This window comes from Corylus avellana, chromosome 4, assembly GCF_965113065.1.
Source record: "Corylus avellana chromosome 4, dhCorAvel1.hap1.2, whole genome shotgun sequence".
Classification (NCBI taxonomy): Eukaryota; Viridiplantae; Streptophyta; class Magnoliopsida; order Fagales; family Betulaceae; genus Corylus; species Corylus avellana.
The window spans coordinates 23944610-23961783 of NC_142493.1; the positions used below are offsets into that span (position 1 = coordinate 23944610).

Sequence of the window (17174 nt, forward strand, 5' to 3'; positions counted from 1 at the left end):
AAAATTATAAAGATCGAGTGAATGTTGACAAGTCAAGTTAAGTCAACGCTAATAATTGACAAGTGAGATTTGCATTTATACAGGTAGTAAGAGCATAAGATTTCATCACGGCATGAAAACTATAAGAGCCATTCAATTATGCAACAGATTTTGAGTATAAATTTATCACACACGATTGATCAAGACAGTCTTACCAGCTGAAAAAAAAATATAATTCAGTCAAACATAAAAAAAACAAATAAAAACTGACGTGGCAGCATGAAAGTTTCAAGAAACATTAATGGATGCCACTTTTGGCACATGAACGGGAAACTCATGAATCTCATCCATCCAAGGATTCTTCTCCTTAGCTGGGTCGATGGTCTTTAGCGCTTGCCAAACGGCACTGTTACACTTGAATCCAGAACCGAAAGCAATCTGCCATGTCCGATCACCCCTCCTGATCCTCCCCTTGGCCTCCGTGTAGGCCAACTCATACCACAAAGAGCTGCTGGAAGTATTTCCAAACCTATTAAGAGTCATTCTGGAGGGCTCCATATGCCAATCAGTGAGCTCAAGATTCTTCTCCAGCTCATCTAGCACTGCTCTCCCACCTGCGTGAATGCAGAAGTGCTCGAAAGCCAGCTTAAAATCTGGAATATATGGTTTTATCTTCATCTTAAGGATTTTTCTTCCCACCAAAGTTGAGAAAAATAGGAGTTGCTCCGACATGGGAAGCACCAGCGGCCCAAGCGTGGTGATGTTGGTTTTCAGGGCTTCTCCGGCGACTGCCATTAGGTCCTTTGACAGGGCGACGCCGATTTTTTTGTTGTCGTCCTCTCTTTGTAAGACGCAGTTGTAGCACTTATCATCGGCCCCCTTGTGGGTGCGGACGGTGTGGATGAGCTGATACTTTGAGCGGCGGCGATCAGAGGATCGGTTCGATAGGAGGATGGCCGCCCCGCCCATGCGGAAGAGGCAGTTTGAGACGAGCATTGAGCGGTCGTTGCCGAAGTACCAGTTGAGAGTGATGTTCTCCATGCTCACCACTAGAGCATATGAGTTTGGGTGCACCTATAGTCATTATTGAGAGGTGAAGAATTAGGTTAAGCATATTTATAAAGTTAGGTGGATATTACTTTCTAAAAAAAAAAATTGGTAATTATTTTTTTCACTCGATTTTTAAAAAATAATATATACATAAGATTAAGAAAACACTAAAAGAACATTTAACATTTTTTAAAATGAAAAGAGAAATGTTAAGAGTACAAATTTTTTTTACTAAAAGACTTATCAAACTGATGTGTAATTCATTAATTGGAGAGAAACAACAATTAATTTAAAAAAATGTAATGAGTATCAATGAATGAGGTACATATTAATTTGGTAAGTAAAAATAGTTAAGAATTTGCTAATTATAATGTTTAAAGCTCAACAACGGATAAAGAATATTTTAAATAAAACAGTTAAAATGGAAAAAAAGAAAGAAGCTCTAAATTAATTAATATTGCATATATATATATATATATATATATATGAGGAATGATAGGGACCCAACTTTTTTGCCCAACAAAAGTTCAACTTTTGCCTTATTTATTTTTAAAAAATAAAATAAAATAAAAAATGAAAAAAATGTTTGAAGCAACCCTATCTATTTTTTGTCTTTCTTTTATTTGGTATTTTAAAAAAAAAGAAAAATGGTATTTTTTTCATAATAATGTCATTTTTTTTTAAGAAAATGTCATTATTATGAAGAAAAATACTATTTTTCATTTTTAAAAAAATACTAAATAAAAGAAAGACAAAAAATAGATAGAGTTGCTTCAGACATTTTTTCCATTTTCCATTTTGGTTTTTTTAGAAAAAAAATAAAAGGTAAAAGTTGGACTTTTGTTGGGAAAAAAAGTTGGGCCTTTAGCATTTCTCAAAGAAGAATTGAAGGAAGTAAAAGTAGCCAATGACCAATTAATTACCTGCAACAGCTGTTTAGCAAGGTCTATGGAAATGAGGCCAGCACTGCAACCCATACCTCCAAGATTGTAGCTCAAAATGTTTCCTCTGAGTTTGTAGTGATTCACAATCATGGCGGAGAGTGACGGGGTTGGATTGAACAAGCTACAGTTCACCACAAGAATCCCAATATCCTTTGCCTTCACTCCGGTCTTTCCCAACAGCTCATCAATGGCGCCGAACATCACAGTCTCAGCCTCCTTCCTCGCCTCCGCCATGCACGGGTTCGGCGGCACTCGCAACACGGCCTCCGGCAAGTACGTCTTCTGCCCCAACCCCGACCTCTCCACAATCTTCTTCTGAAACGCCAAGTTTTCCTCCGAGAAACTCCCCGTCAGACCCGATCTCTCCATGAAAATCTCCCTCGTGCACATCCGCTCCTCCTCCGGCTTGTAACACGCAAAGTTCACCAAGTAAACTTTTCTCGGCCGGCTCGTGAAGTAAAGGGTGCCGAGGAAAACTATCAGGCTCAAGCACAGAGCCACCGAGACGAGATCGAACTCTAGCGTTCGCCATAGCTGGACGAAATCGTTTAAGGTGAATGTTGAAAGATGAACCGAAGCTATGCCGAGAAGCGGCACGAGCAAGAGGTACATGGCGTTGGAGATTAAGTAGTGGTACCCAAGCTTCACATATTTGAGTCTAACAGATAAGAGGAAGTTGGGAAGCTTATTTTTCCCACTTTCAACCGAAACCGACTCTGTTTCCCGGCTCTGTTTCCTCTCGTCCGCCATAGCCGATCAAAACAGTAATTGGTTTTGGAGAAAGAATGAGCAATACCCAGAAGATAATACAACAAAAAGCAAAACCCAAATTCAGAATTCTAGTGATCAACAGAATTTGAGAGGTGGAAAGCTAGCATTTGCTATGCATGTGATCAGAGAGACCAACAAGAAATCTTTGCAAAAGACGGAAGCAGAGGAACGAGATTTAAAGGGCACGAAGAGAGAGAGAGAGAGAGAGAGAGGATGAGGGGGAGAGGGAGGATACAACCACCCCAACGAACTTTTGATTGTTAACCCGCGGGGGCATTGAATATGCCAACCAGGAGAATAGGGTCCGTCGTTTCGTGGGGGTGACGTACGGTAAACATTTGACCTGCTTCCCCCAATTAATTGCTACTTTGCCAGTTCTACAGTGTCTACGAAGATTACAGTACCATGCAGTTGGGGTACGTGTCAGATAATGAATGGTGCAAGTCAGTCGACTTGCGCTCTCATAAGTCGTATTCAGTAATAATTAGAATTTAATTGGATTGCCGACTAAAGAGTAAAAACCACAATATGGAAGGACTATTTTCATTTCAAACTAATAATTAATGGAGATCGATGGGATTCAAAAATAAAAAATAAAATGAATGAAGATGATTTATAGTTAAGATTTAAGGTGTATCTAACGGTGCATGTGATGTCAATGTTGCTATATCTTTTAAAAACTTAAATACACCGTTAAATTCACAAACTTTAAATTCTGACCATATAATGAAAAAAATCTCCGTCCCAATTTTATATGCATATCTTCAGCAATAGTATGTATTTTAGCTATTCAAAATTTACCTTTTTGTATTTTAGCTACTAGTTTTTCAATACAAGCTCCAACAGATTATCTATTCAACTGTCTACTTTTTTTAAATATTATTTTTTAACACTATTTTTATTGAGAATAAAAAGTAATCCTTGAGAAATAATAAAATAGTCATCTAGTGTGTTGCAATGAATAGAAAAATGGTACTATTCACGGCAGCAAAATGTCCCCTTTAACTACTTTGGAGCTAATCTGCTGGAAAGAAAAAAAAAAACAAAAGGCTCAAAATAACTAAGTGTAGCTATTATGAGCCATTTAACTAATCTGGAGATGCTGGGAACATGATACGTTATTTCAAAAAATTAGATTTCATAGCATTTAATATTGTATATGTTAACCCAATGCTACCTCATTATTTGAAGGAAATTTAGATGAGTTATTTCGGATTAAGATCCTTACAATTAAATTCTTAAATTGTATGTTGGGAGATAAAACGATTATGGAATTTTTACCAGGAGTACATTAACATACATAATTGAATACAATTCTAACCCAAAAGCCTAAGCTAATGGGCTAAGGTTCACTTAGGTATATTAATTACTTTTTTTTTAATTTTATATTTTCTCAATGTGGGACACAACACTTACAAGTGTACCAACAACAATCTCCCTCTCATTTGTGAGTGTGACCCAACTCCCCTTTACTTGTGAGTCTTTTTACATTTTCAAGAGTGTCTCACGTCAAGATCATTGCGGATGAAGACACAACTCTAAACTCGACGCATACAGACACTTGTCTTAGGAAGGTAACCATGGCTCTGATACTATTTGTTGGGAGATAAAGCGATTATGGAGTTTTTATATACATAATTGAACACAACTCTAGCCCAAAAGTCTAAGCTAATGTGCTAAGGTCCACTTAGGTATATTAAACATTCTTTTTATTTTATATTTTCTCAATGTAGGACACAACACTCACAAGTGCACTCACAACATTGTAAAATTTAGGCCGTTTTTAACATCGAAACGCTTGAAAAATATCACCCATTAAAATTGTGAAAAGTTATCGAGTCAACTAGAAAGAATTTTCCTTTGATAATGCTTCTTATTCACTTTTGCACAGACACTTATTCTTTAGAAAACCAATAGATAATTTTTTGCTCAAAGTTTTTTTACAACATAGAGAGCAATAACATGATAAAAATATACTTAATTATCAATTATAACAAGCCATTGTTTAATAAGTTGCATTTTTCAAGTGTTTAGATGTAAAAAAATGACATAAATTTTGTGATTTGATAATTTACAATTTTAAAAAAATTGTAGGAGATCATAGTCTAATTATTTTATGGTTATAATTTAATGTTGTTATATTTAACGATGTAAATGGTACTACACACTATTACATGGCTTAATCTACACTGTTATATACAATAACATTAATTTCTGATCATGAAATGCGAATTTGGAATGCGATCTACACTCAAGATTTTATTTTAGGACACAAATTTCTTCCAAACTTAATTATTGTATTTAATGATATAAATGACGTCACATCATTTAAAGTCTTTAAATTATGTGACAATATATTTGGAATAGGATCCTAAATGAAATGGAGAATATCTTATTAATGTTTTTTAGAGGAGAAATGATAAAGACACAACTTTTTGGCCCAACTTTTCCCTTATGTGGTCATTTAAAAAAAAAAAAAAAAATTTTTTTTTTTTAAGCAATAACATCCTATGTGGTCCTTTTTTTTATTTGGTATTTTTTAAAAAAAATTTAAAAAAGGGTATTTTTCTTCATAATAATGACCATTTAAAAAAAAAAAAAAAACCAAATAAAAAAAGGACCACATAGAATGTTATTGCTTCAGAATTTTTTTTTTAAAATAAAAAATAAGATAAAAGTTGGGCCAAAGTTGTGCCAAAAAGTTGTGTCTTTGTCATGCATCTTTTTAGAGAGGTAAAATTGTTATTTTAATTTTGTGGACAATTTTACCACTCTAAAATATAGTGACTGGATACTCTCAATTTCAAATAAAATAGAGATGATTCTTTTCTAACATATTCATTACCTTACATCATACACTATTAAATATTTAAAATAAAATATTCCTTTCAATTTCAAGTACGAAGATGATATCCTGTTCCCATGAGATAGAACTCGGCTAAAAATCTTTAATCTAGGCATGGCTAAAAAGAGAAGATTTTTTTTTTTTTTTTTTAATATAACAATGCTTCTTTTCTATTAATTTCATAAAAATAAAGCATGTTTCTCTAACAAAATAATGTCATAGATATAGTGAGAAATTTCTTCTATCTAAATTTGATTCATGCTTTGTTTAACTCTTTGAGTGTCACCGTCTGAATTAATTCCTAGATATGCAACATATTTCGACGAGTCACGTCTTTGGTTGTTGTCCAGTTCATCACAACTTTCTTAACTATACAATGATTTCTTAACTTTTTCATCTCTGCTACAAGTTCATTCCCAAACGCAATCTCCTCCACTTCCTCTATGGTTAGTAACAATTGCTCCCTATGCCTGATAATTCTTTCATCATCGGTTAGTATTTGATCCCTGAAAAGAATCAGAGAGAAAACAAAAGACATACCAAGATCTAAGATTGTTACTTTTAAGGTTTCGTATAAACAAACCCTTAAAAAATGACTAAAGAAAATCAAAACCCAAAAAATAGAAAAAAAAAAAAAAAAAAAAATTCACCTCATAGATCGCTGTTAAAAACAAATCTAGAGAGAAGACAACCAAGAACTATTGCGGAGCCTAAGCATCAGCAAACTCACCATTGTATTATTCAGTTAAAAAAAAAAAAGGAAGAAAGAGTTAGGAGAGGAGGAAAGAAACGCCCTCCTCCTCCAAGAATAGTTATCTGGCAACTTAGCTTTTTAAAGAATATTATATAGTTTCAATGATTTTTCTAAATATAAAGATGGCTAGAAAAAGATGATCACCATGAAGTATATGCGGCTTCGTTCACAGAATTAATCACAAGGGACTGTTTGGAAGATGCATTGATGGGATGAGAAATTGGTCAATATATCTCATTTAATGCTTTTGTTTGGAGATGGGTGGGTGTCCCTATACAATACTGGCGTCCTACTAATTTCCCTATCTTCTCCCCTCCATTACAACTCATTCTTAGATATTCTGTGTCCCACACTAATGGAATAAGACAAATTCAATAATAATAATACAACTTTCTAAGGCCTTAATTATGATAAAGAAGCTAGTCAACATCAACTTAAGGTCCAAATTATGCTAAAAAAAAAAAAAAAAAATCAAACTAATATAATTTAATCACTAATTATAGAAAAATGTTAGGTGTTTTTTTAGTGTCCTCTTAACTGTCATGTGACTTTTAAAATCACTAATAAATTTAAAGTCAATAATGATAATCTCAAATTCAATAATAATTTTAAAAGGTACATCACAGTTAAAAAGATACCAGAAGAACGCTAGAAGAACACCTAACATTTTTTCTAATTATATACTACTTCAATTTACCGTCTAATGCCTCAAAAACTATTGAGCGTGCATGAGTTTTTTTTTTTTTTTAGACAGGTTGTAATGGGGGGGGGGGGGGGGGGGTGTTTAAATTAAAATGACAAAGTTTTTCTTTAAATTGATTTGAATGAATTTTCTTAAACATAGTCTATAAAAGTGACATGTATCCATTAAACATGTGAGATACACATGTTTTTTTAATAGTAGGGACAAAGTTAGAATAAATTTTATTAAAAACTCATGTGTATCTCACATGTTATTAAAAAAAAAAACACATGTCATTTTTATAGATTAGGTTGAAAGAAATTCTTTTAACCTAGTTTGGAGGAAAACTTTGTCTTTTAACCCGCAACTTGCGAATCCGAAACAAAAGAAAAAATACCCCTCAAAACTATGTCTTTTAACCCGCAACTTGACTTCTAAAAAGACAACTACTTCTAAAAATTATCAAAAAGAAAAAAATACCCCTCAAAAGAACAAAAATTTTTTTTCAAGAAAACCCTCATACCCATAGTGTAGGGTTTTTTTTTTATTTATTTTTTGTTTTTTAAATTGAGGTGCATTTTTTTTTTTCCTTTTTGAGATTTTTTTTATTGAACAAATATAATTTTCATTGATGAATAACAAATCAACCAGGGGTATAGTAGTTTGCTCCCTGATTACAATACTATAAATACAATTTTGAGTTTTCTCAATCCAAGCACTATCTATGACATGCTTAATGGCTTCTTTAGCTAAATCTTGAGCTACTGAATTTGCGTCCCTTTGAACATATTCAATCCCGCATGATCTCAATAAATACATACGTTTTTGAATACTAGCTACAATATGCCTGAAATTACTCCAATTTTTGTTCTTCGCTTTACCGCATTAGCAATTTGGAGGGCATCTCCCTCCATAATAACATCATAGAAACTCATCTACCTACAAAATTCCGTCACCTATAATGCTGCTAGAGCTTCCTCAACAGTAGGGTTAACTAATTTTTTTTTTTGTGTCAAACTACATGTTGCTAGAACTCTACCTTCATGATCTCATACAATAAGCCCAATACCTATTATTCCACACCCATTATCTACAACTACATCCCAATTAATTTTAAACATACCCGTGGGAGGTTGCTTCCAAATAATAGGTGTGTCTAGTTGGGGGAGACCCTACACTTCATGCTCCTTCTCGTTTACCCTTTGGAATTCATCAAGAGAGATAGTAGCATCACAGAATACTTGACATAGATGAGAGAATTCACCCCCATTCACTACATACATTATTCCTTCCAAAACCACATTTTCTGTGCTATCACTGCCATGAGCTAAAGTTTTGCTAATTCACATCTTGCCATCATCTCCTCTACAACATGAAAAAAATTAAGCGCCTCACCAATGCCTTTTTGCAATTGTTCTGGGCCACAACTCCAAACATTCTGAGCTGATGGACAACTCGATACATTGTGTTTGACCATTTCTTCATCCCTCCCACAAATTAGGCATTGTGCATCTTGAACAACTATTCTTCGCAATAAATTCACTTTGGTAGGTATAAGATTTTGACAAGCTCTCCAATTAAACATTTTAGCTGCAAATAGTCTTCCAAAATACATCACCATCTCGCTGCTTAGATAAAAGGCGAACATTAAAACTCCTTTAATAGATTGGCATGACACATTAAACTAATTAAAAGATTAAGGCCTCGTTTGGTTCGCGGAATGTCTAGTCCATTAGAAAAGGATTAACTACTACTGAGAATAGAAGAGTGTGAAATATATTAGCTATTCATATTCCTTTGTTTGGTTATAATGCTGTAATAGACTACTTAATCCTATTCTTTCGTTTGGTACAATGCAATATGTTGGTAAATGAAATCATATTGTGATCAAATTTCCTAAAATACCCTTATAATACAAATACAATTTATATTATTAATTCTTTTTTTTTTATTTTTTTAAAAAATAAATAAATAAACAACTTTACTATATTTTTTTTTCTTTTTTGTTTTTAATTGTGTCAGGTATGTGGCCCTTTTTTTTTTTTTTTTTTTGCAATTATGCTACAAAATTATTATATATAAAAAAAAGTAGTTGAAGAATGTATAGAGAATCAAAAGAAATCAAAAAATAGATTATATATATATATATATATTGTATTTTATAAAAACCTTGCAGATTCTGTTTCTCCGTAAAAAAAAAAAAAAAAACTGAGAAAAAAGAGATACGGAGAAACATAATAATAATAAAAAAGTTACATAAATAAAAACAACAGAGAAACGGAGCGAAGAAAATCAGAGAGAAATGGTACAGAGAATCAAAAGAAATAAAAAAAAAAAAAAAAACAAAACGGAGAAACGGTACAAAGAAGGGAGATGGCATAGAGAAAAAAAAAAAATCATTTGTATTTGCAAAAAAACTGTACCATAAGAATCAGAGAAAAAATAGAAAGAGAGAGAACGAAATATAGAGTCAGAGAAAAGAGAAACATATATATATATATATATATATAGAGAGAGAGAGAGAGAGAGAGAGAGAAATTTAATCCCACAAGTGGGGTTTTTTGTGGCAATTTACACAATTAATTTAATACCACAGGAAATGATTAGCTAAACCACTTATTTTTTAGTGGCTTAGCTAACCCTATGTGTATGAGATTAGTAGTTCCATGGGAATAGACTATTCTTATGAATAGAGTGTTACCAAACAAAGGACTAGCTATACCTAGTGTTAACTAGTCCAATCTAAGGGTCTATTTCGCAAACCAAATGGGGCCTAAAAAGACATTACAAATTAAGCAATAAATTGAAGTGTAATTGTAGTTTTTCCTAGAATTATTATTTTTGTGATTATGGCCTATTGAAGAAAGGAGGGAAAAGGGTAACCTTAATAACTATTGGTAGCTTAAAAATTAAAATTATGTTATATATATATTGAGAATTTATTGAGAGAAAAGACAGGTTCAGAAATGGCCGGATTAGCAGGAGGAAGGGTAGCCCCACCCTGAATCAAAGGTTGCAGCCTTTAGTTACTGATAGTGGATGAGTTCAAAAAAGAACCACAATAGCATAGGACTATACCCCACAAGAGGCCACTTCCACAAAAGAGAGAAGCGACCAACACAAAAACAAGGGACACCAACTCCCGATAAGGAAGAGTTCAAAGGTTTATCTTGCTCTTATATATATATATATATATATATATATATATATATATATATATTCTAACACTATTTTCATTTTATTTTTATGCTAGTAATTGAGCACTTCAATATATCCTAATTACTTTGTTGTTTATGGACTACCCATAAATTTAGCAAGTAGCTGAAATAATTCGTCAAATATATATATTTCTCTTTTGGATAAGGGAAAGCCTTGGGGGGAGGGCATTTCTGTAATTAAGCAGACAGTGCGCGGAATTTGTGGAATTTCTTAATCACGTGTGAACGGGGCCGATAGAAACTTAACACGGGGTACTTGTCATCGGGGCTGGTGACAGGTATGCAACCAAAAAGTAAAGGCTAAGTTTGACCTTTTCAGTTAAGTCATCCCATTTAAAAAGGAGTCAAATAAGGAATGCGCTAATTTCGAGGGTAAGTTTGACCTTTCAATTATGATAAGATCCTTCATTAAACGCCCCTCAACCAGCCCCTCTCTATTAAATGCTTAAACTTCCAACCAAATTTCCAACAATCTTAGCTCATACCCAGTCCGGTTCCGGTTCGGGTTTTGTTGTTTTGTTCGAACCAACCACGTCCGTACGATTGGGTTGTCGCAAACTCATTTAACATGCCATAAAAATATATAGAATATCAATTGGCAGCTACGTAATTCAGCAGCGTGCAAGAAAGATATAAGATTTTGAGCCACGTACAATAAAGTTGGACAATGGTAGGCAAGAAAATTACGCCACACACACGAAACCCTCTTTACTCGTTTCTTTTTATTGGGTGTGGTCAATTTTATGGGAACCTTCAAGTTTAGTTGTTTGTCCTACTCATTGACGGTTGAGTAGTAGTCTTACCAATTGGATTGATTTCTGGGGTTAATTAACATGCTCTATATATAATAAGCAATTGGGGGACTTCTTTCAGAGTTGGTAACAAGTTTTTCCTACCCATTCTAGGACAGCCTGTTTTTTGTTTTTTTTGTTTTTAATTCAATGGGATCATCTTGCTGAGAATTAATTCAAAATAGCTAGAAGAAAACACTAGTTTATTAATTATAATATGGGAGTTTGAACATAGTTGATACTTGTAGATTCTAAAGGGTTGATATACTTGAAAGTGTTAATTTAATTTAAATTGTTGCGTTTTGTTTGGCATATATATATGTGATCTATATATATAAAGGTCAGAGATAGAGATTGAAAGAGGTAAAAAGATGAACTCTACTTGATGATGATTTGATTATTTACGTACACTCAACATTTATACACAAATTCTATGAATCAATTTAGGAATTTACATAAATGAGAATCTGATCATCAGCCATCAGCCATCAGCCAGTGTTTGATGGTTTTTCTGATATCCCTGGTTTGGTGTGCTGCTTCTTTCCATATTGGGTATACTTTTCCCAATATTTCCATTCAAGTTGGATTATTAATGGATATTAAAGACACGCAACTTGATGAGGAAATGGTAAAATTGCATAGGCGCAAGTGCTTTTGTAAACAGTTGTAGATGGTAGTCGATTTCGATGCTCTTTGTTTGGTCATGAAAGACAGGGTTAATTAGATGCTATATGGCCGGGTAGTGCTTGTTGTCACAATATAATTTTACTTGCTATATATATATATATATATATATGAACGTTTCAGAGTTAATTAGATGATCTGTTTGTTAATTAGCTAGCAAGTGCAACCATGGGAAGCTTCTCTCCTTCATTGGTTTGCTGATATTCAAAGAAATGTTCCACCTTGCAAGGAAAGTCCAAATTAGCCCATATATAGTTGGAGATAATTAAAGTGCTCCTTATTGAAATCAAACGATCGACCATTCATAATAAAAATTTATTGAAATATAACAACTGCACCATATATAGTGCTACACGTACTACTCTAACTCTCACAATTTGGCCATGCATTATTGTTGTAGATTATAATCAGAACTAACAGACACATATTCCCCCCGCTTGAATGCATTAAAATTTTCTAGAAACATTGACAGATACCATTTTCGGCACATCAACTGGAAACTCGTGAATCTCATCCGTCCAAGGATTCTTCTCCTTAGTTGGATCGATGGTCTTTAGTGCTCGCCACACAGCACTGTTACACTTGAATCCCGAACCGAAAGCAATCTGCCACGTCCGATCACCCTTCCTAATCCTCCCCTTGGCCTCTAAGTAAGCCAATTCATACCACAAAGAACTGCTAGAAGTATTTCCGAACCTATAAAGAGTCATTCTTGAGGGTTCCATATGCCAGTCTGTGAGCTCAAGGTTCTTCTCTAGAGCATCTAGCACTGCTCTCCCTCCTGCATGAATGCAAAAGTGGTTGAAAGCCAGCTTAAAATCTGGAACATAGGCTTTCATCTTCATCTTAAAGATTTTCCTTCCCACCAAAGATGCCAAAAATAGAAGCTTTTCCGACATGGGAAGGACTAATGGCCCGAGTGTGATGATGTTGGTTTTGAGGACTTCTCCAGCGGCTTCCATTATGTCCTTTGAGAGCGAGCAACCAACTTTCCCTTCGTCATCCTCTCTTTGAAAGACACACTTGTAGAACTTATCATCGGCGCCCTTGTGGGTACGCACGGTGTGCACGAGCTCATACTTCGAGCGACGACGATCAGAGGATCGGTTGGATAGGAGGATGGCCGCCGCACCCATGCGGAAGAGGCAATTTGAGACTAGCATTGACCGATCGTTTCCGTAGTAACAGTTGAGAGTCGTGTTCTCGGTACTCGCTATTAAGGCATAGGAGTTGGGTTGCGCCTAGTAAATACAATGAAAAGTCAAAGGGTTTGGTTATATTTATGAATAAGCAACTCCTCTACACTACAATTAACGATGACTAGCTAAGCGTGTTCTTCTACTTTTACGTGAATATTATTTTTTTAAAAAAAAAAAATTGGTCAAGTAATATTCATATAAAACCAAAACAACATCTAACATTTTCATAGTTTGGCATACACATCACTTTTATTTTATTTCAAGATAAATAGTTGTTGCTATCAATTCTTTAATTTCAAAATTTTCCTTGCTTACATACCCATGAAGTTAATCAGAATACACTACTGTGCATTAGTAAGAAAATAATTTTTTTTTAAAACTAATTTATTTATTATTATTATTTTTTTAAGTACAACTTCATTGCAAATGACAAAACAAGTTACACATGCAGAAATACACGAAAAGGGAAACATAAGAGAACATAACCCAACCAAGATAGGGACTTGGATTCTTTCCATTTCAAATGAAATGGAGAGGAATAAGTTAGTTATTTTTATGGAGCAATTTTGTCATTTTTGGGTTTCTTGTTTTTTATTTGGACAAAAATGTGATCTTAAAGCAACTAAATGGATTCCCTCCATTTCAAATGAAATGGAGAGGATCCTTCTCCCCACGATAGACTACAAACACCTCAAAGCCCTGAAGATCCAGGAAGGTGGAAGTCACTTGGAAATACAACTTTTGACAGCTGCGGCCCATTATAATGGATAAAACCATTGAGAGTAAAAGAGCACCTATAAACTTAGATCTAATCCGACTTTCAAGGAGACGAACTGACTAAGGGATGGCAACTTAGATCTAATCCGGCTTCCAAGGAAACCGAATAGTCTAAGAAGAGCAAAAACAGCGGAAGAGGATCTCCAACATAGACAAATAGTTTGAAGTCCAAATAGTTCGGATTAACATGTGAACAACAAAAATACATAGAAAAATATAGAAATAACTCAGAAAACAACAACTTCGGCAGAGGGTGAGGCCGAGGAGAGCCATGTGGGGATGCTGAGCAACTTGTGAGGGCCATGCGTTAGTGCGCTAGATCCACACGCAGAAGCGTGTGTTCAGCGCTTCGGTGCGTGGATGTTGGGGGGAGGCACGGATGATGGCGCCAGGAAGCTGGGTCACCAGTGAGGGTAGTGGCATGGCGCGTTGCAGGCTGGAATTGGCGGAGAAATGAAGATATGATTTTTAAAAAACCCATCTTAAAAAAATCATAGATTTGGCTGGGAACGTGGTGGAGAAGGCGACTGGCGTGGAGGGAGACGATGGCTGCATTTTTTTTTAAGGATCGGGGATAAATCGTCAACAACGTATGATAGATAAAGCCTCGCAAGAGCTAGAGAGAAAGGAGTTCTCTCAAAAGAGAGAAACTTAGAAAAGGGAAAAGGAAAGAGAAATAAAAAGGGGAGGAGGAGGGAAAACCAAAACTAGTGTTCCCTCCTCCTCCGGTGACTTTGGCTTTTTTTGGCTTCCTCTCAATTTGTAGGAGAGATAAGAACGCTACTCGGACTCAAAGATTTATTCCATAATAAAAGTCCAAAAGTGCTTCTTACATTGGAGGGTTTTAAGAAAATAAAATTTAAAATATGTGTGATTTTGGAAATATTTTGAAAACACTTTTATGTTTTCAAAATAAAAAAAACATACTTCTCTCAAAATCATTAACAAACAACTCAAAACATAAAATATATTTTTTTTGTAAAAAAATCACACCATGTTAAGAGTAACCACATGGCCACCATAATCCCAATAAGGGTAGATGCGCGGCCGCTGCAACCTGACTGAGGTGGCTTTACGTGAAAATTAGTATGTGCTATAACATAAAACACATGGATATGCATCTACATGGCAATTAATTAACTAAGAAAAAGGTAATATTGAGGCGAGAAATGATAGAGGTCAATAAATTTATCATATTTGGCTCATATTCTTTTATAAATAATCATTAAATTTGTGGAGTCCACTATTGACTTATGTAGGATCTACATAAGTCTACAAATTCAATGGTTGATTATAAAGGAATATGAACCAAATATAAGAAACTTATTGAATCCTAACATTTCTCTATTGAGACCAATTACCTCTAGTAACTTTTTAGCAAGGTCTATAGAAATAATCCCAGCACTGCAACCCATGCCACCAAGATTGTAGGTTAAAATGTTCCCCCTGAGCTTGTAGTGATTCACAATCATGGCGGAGAGGGACGGGGTTGGACTGAAGGCGCCACAGTTAACCACAAGAATCCCTATATCTTTAGTCTTCACTCGGGTCTTTTCCAAGAGCTCATCAATGGCTCCGAACAGCACAGACTCAGCCTCCTTCCTTGCATCCGCCATGCACGGCCATTTTTCCGGGACCCTCTTGAGTGTCTCCGGCAAGTAGGTCTTCTGGCCCAACCCGGACCTTTCCAAAATCTTCTTTTGAAAGGCTAAGTTTTCCTCTGAGAAACACCCACTATTACGAACCGTTTGAATGAAAATCTCCCTTGTGCACATATACTCCGTTCCAGGCTTGTAACACGCAAAGTTTACCAAGTAAACTTTTCTTGGGCGATTCGTGAAGTAAAGGCTGCCCAGGAAAACAAACAGGCTTGAGCATAGGGTCACCGAAACAACCGAAACAAGATCAAACTCTAGGGTTTGCCATAGCTTGACGAAATCTCGGAGGGTGAATGTTGAAAGATGAGCTAAAGTCATGCCAAGAAGCGGCACGAGCAAGAAGTACATGGCGTTGGAGATTAAGTAGTGGTACACAAGCTTCGCATATTCGAGGTTATTTTTCATTCTCTCAGTCTCCGGGTTCTGTTTCTTCTCATCTACCATAGTTGATCAATATGTATAAAAGAATGAGCAATAGTACCCAGAAGGCAGAACAAGAGAAAAGAGAACAAAGACGAACGTAAAAGAAGTGTGAGAGCCTAAACGGGGGGGCCGGTATGTAGCTATATATATAGTTTGGGTTGAAGTTGCAAAATGAGAGAGAGAGCGAGCGAGAGAGAGAGAGAGTACAGATTAATAACCATACCCTATAAGTTCCCTAAACCATTGGGTAGTTAGAGAGAGAGAGTGAGAGAGCGAGAATACAAATTAATAACCATACACTATAAGTTCCCTAAACCATTGGGTAGTTAGAGCACTAGCACACTAGCATGAGTTTCCTTTTAGAATACAAAACTACTTTTTGTTTCCCTATGAAATATATTCACAATGATTTTTCTTACATTTTCTTATACCATTAAAATATTATTTCTTTACAAAATACAAATTTCCTACCTACCCTCAATTTTTTTCACAAAATCCCAACACAATTCATAATTAAAGACAAAAAGATCAAGATGAGAGATGAAAGAGAAATATTTATATTAAAATAATGTATAGAGAACATCTTTTGGTTCCCTATATATTGGGAAACACCGTAGCAACCCTTGAGAGTTGGTTAAATGTAAAAAATTTGATGCGAGTAGATTTTTGTGATTTTTTTTAAATTTTTCTTAAACATAAGAAAATGAATGACATATAAATTAAAGCATTTGCTGCTAGTGCTCCTATGAGCACTCATAACAACCTCCTATTTATTTTTCCTAAATTTAAAGAATCAAACCGCCTTTTGTTTTTTGTTCAAATACACTCTACAATAGCTTCATTTATTTTTATTTATATCAATCAAATATTATTTTTTAACAAAATTTAAGCTCCCTACTTATCTTCACATTTTTTACGAAGGTCAACATAATCCTCAATAAAAGGCAAATAAATATTTGTGTTAAAATAATGAATAAGCTAGGAGCTATACTGAAGCTCTATAGCTTCTCTATGCATTGAGTAACATTGTAGCATATCAAATGTTTACGAAAGCTGATGCAAATGGTTTTTTTTTTTTTTTTTTGATATATATTTTTTCTATAACTTTTTAAAAAAATGCATTTATAGAGTAGCTGTTGTGAATGCTCTAATGCATTTAGCAGCACTTTAGCTACCTAAAGCTTTATATAATGATATAAAAAAAATCAGACGCTCACTCTCCTCTCTTCTCTTCGCGCCACCCTATACTCCAATCACTTTCCTTTTTCCTCACAAATATCGCTCACCTACTTCCCCTTATGCACAACATTAGCGGGAGAGAGAACGAGCAGCGGATCAATGGTTGGGTCATCGTTATCTTGTAGTTGGCATTGACTTTGATGTCCCAAAACATTAAACC

The 17174-nt window shown here is 34.8% G+C and overlaps 2 protein-coding genes across 2 annotated transcripts; both read right to left on the reverse strand.

The window, feature by feature from the left end:
- Positions 1 to 136: 136 nt before the first annotated feature.
- On the reverse strand, positions 137 to 2976 carry LOC132177556 (3-ketoacyl-CoA synthase 11). The gene is made up of 2 exons (XM_059589927.2): positions 1953 to 2976; positions 137 to 1053 (listed from the first exon to the last, which is right to left on the reverse strand). The coding sequence occupies exons 1-2, from the start codon at positions 2721 to 2723 to the stop codon at positions 268 to 270; spliced, it is 1557 nt and encodes a 518-aa protein (XP_059445910.1). The 5' UTR covers positions 2724 to 2976; the 3' UTR covers positions 137 to 267.
- Positions 2977 to 12014: 9038 nt separating this feature from the next.
- On the reverse strand, positions 12015 to 15860 carry LOC132180009 (3-ketoacyl-CoA synthase 20-like). The gene is made up of 2 exons (XM_059592844.2): positions 15056 to 15860; positions 12015 to 12959 (listed from the first exon to the last, which is right to left on the reverse strand). Exons 1-2 carry the CDS (start codon positions 15794 to 15796, stop codon positions 12165 to 12167), a joined length of 1536 nt encoding a protein of 511 aa, XP_059448827.2. The 5' UTR covers positions 15797 to 15860; the 3' UTR covers positions 12015 to 12164.
- Between the last annotated feature and the right edge of the window lie 1314 nt (positions 15861 to 17174).

What these genes read in the sequence shown, in the direction of transcription:
- LOC132180009 (XM_059592844.2), bottom strand. Translation starts at nt 15,796, where the DNA reads ATGGTAGATGAGAAGAAACAGAACCCGGAGACTGAGAGAATGAAAAAT. An exon ending in TTGCTAAAAAGTTACTAGAG is followed by an intron (nt 12,960 to 15,055) that starts GTAATTGGTCTC and finishes TGTATTTACTAG; the next exon opens with GCGCAACCCAACTCCTATGC.
- LOC132177556 (XM_059589927.2), bottom strand. Translation starts at nt 2,723, where the DNA reads ATGGCGGACGAGAGGAAACAGAGCCGGGAAACAGAGTCGGTTTCGGTT. An exon ending in TTGCTAAACAGCTGTTGCAG is followed by an intron (nt 1,054 to 1,952) that starts GTAATTAATTGG and finishes TAATGACTATAG; the next exon opens with GTGCACCCAAACTCATATGC.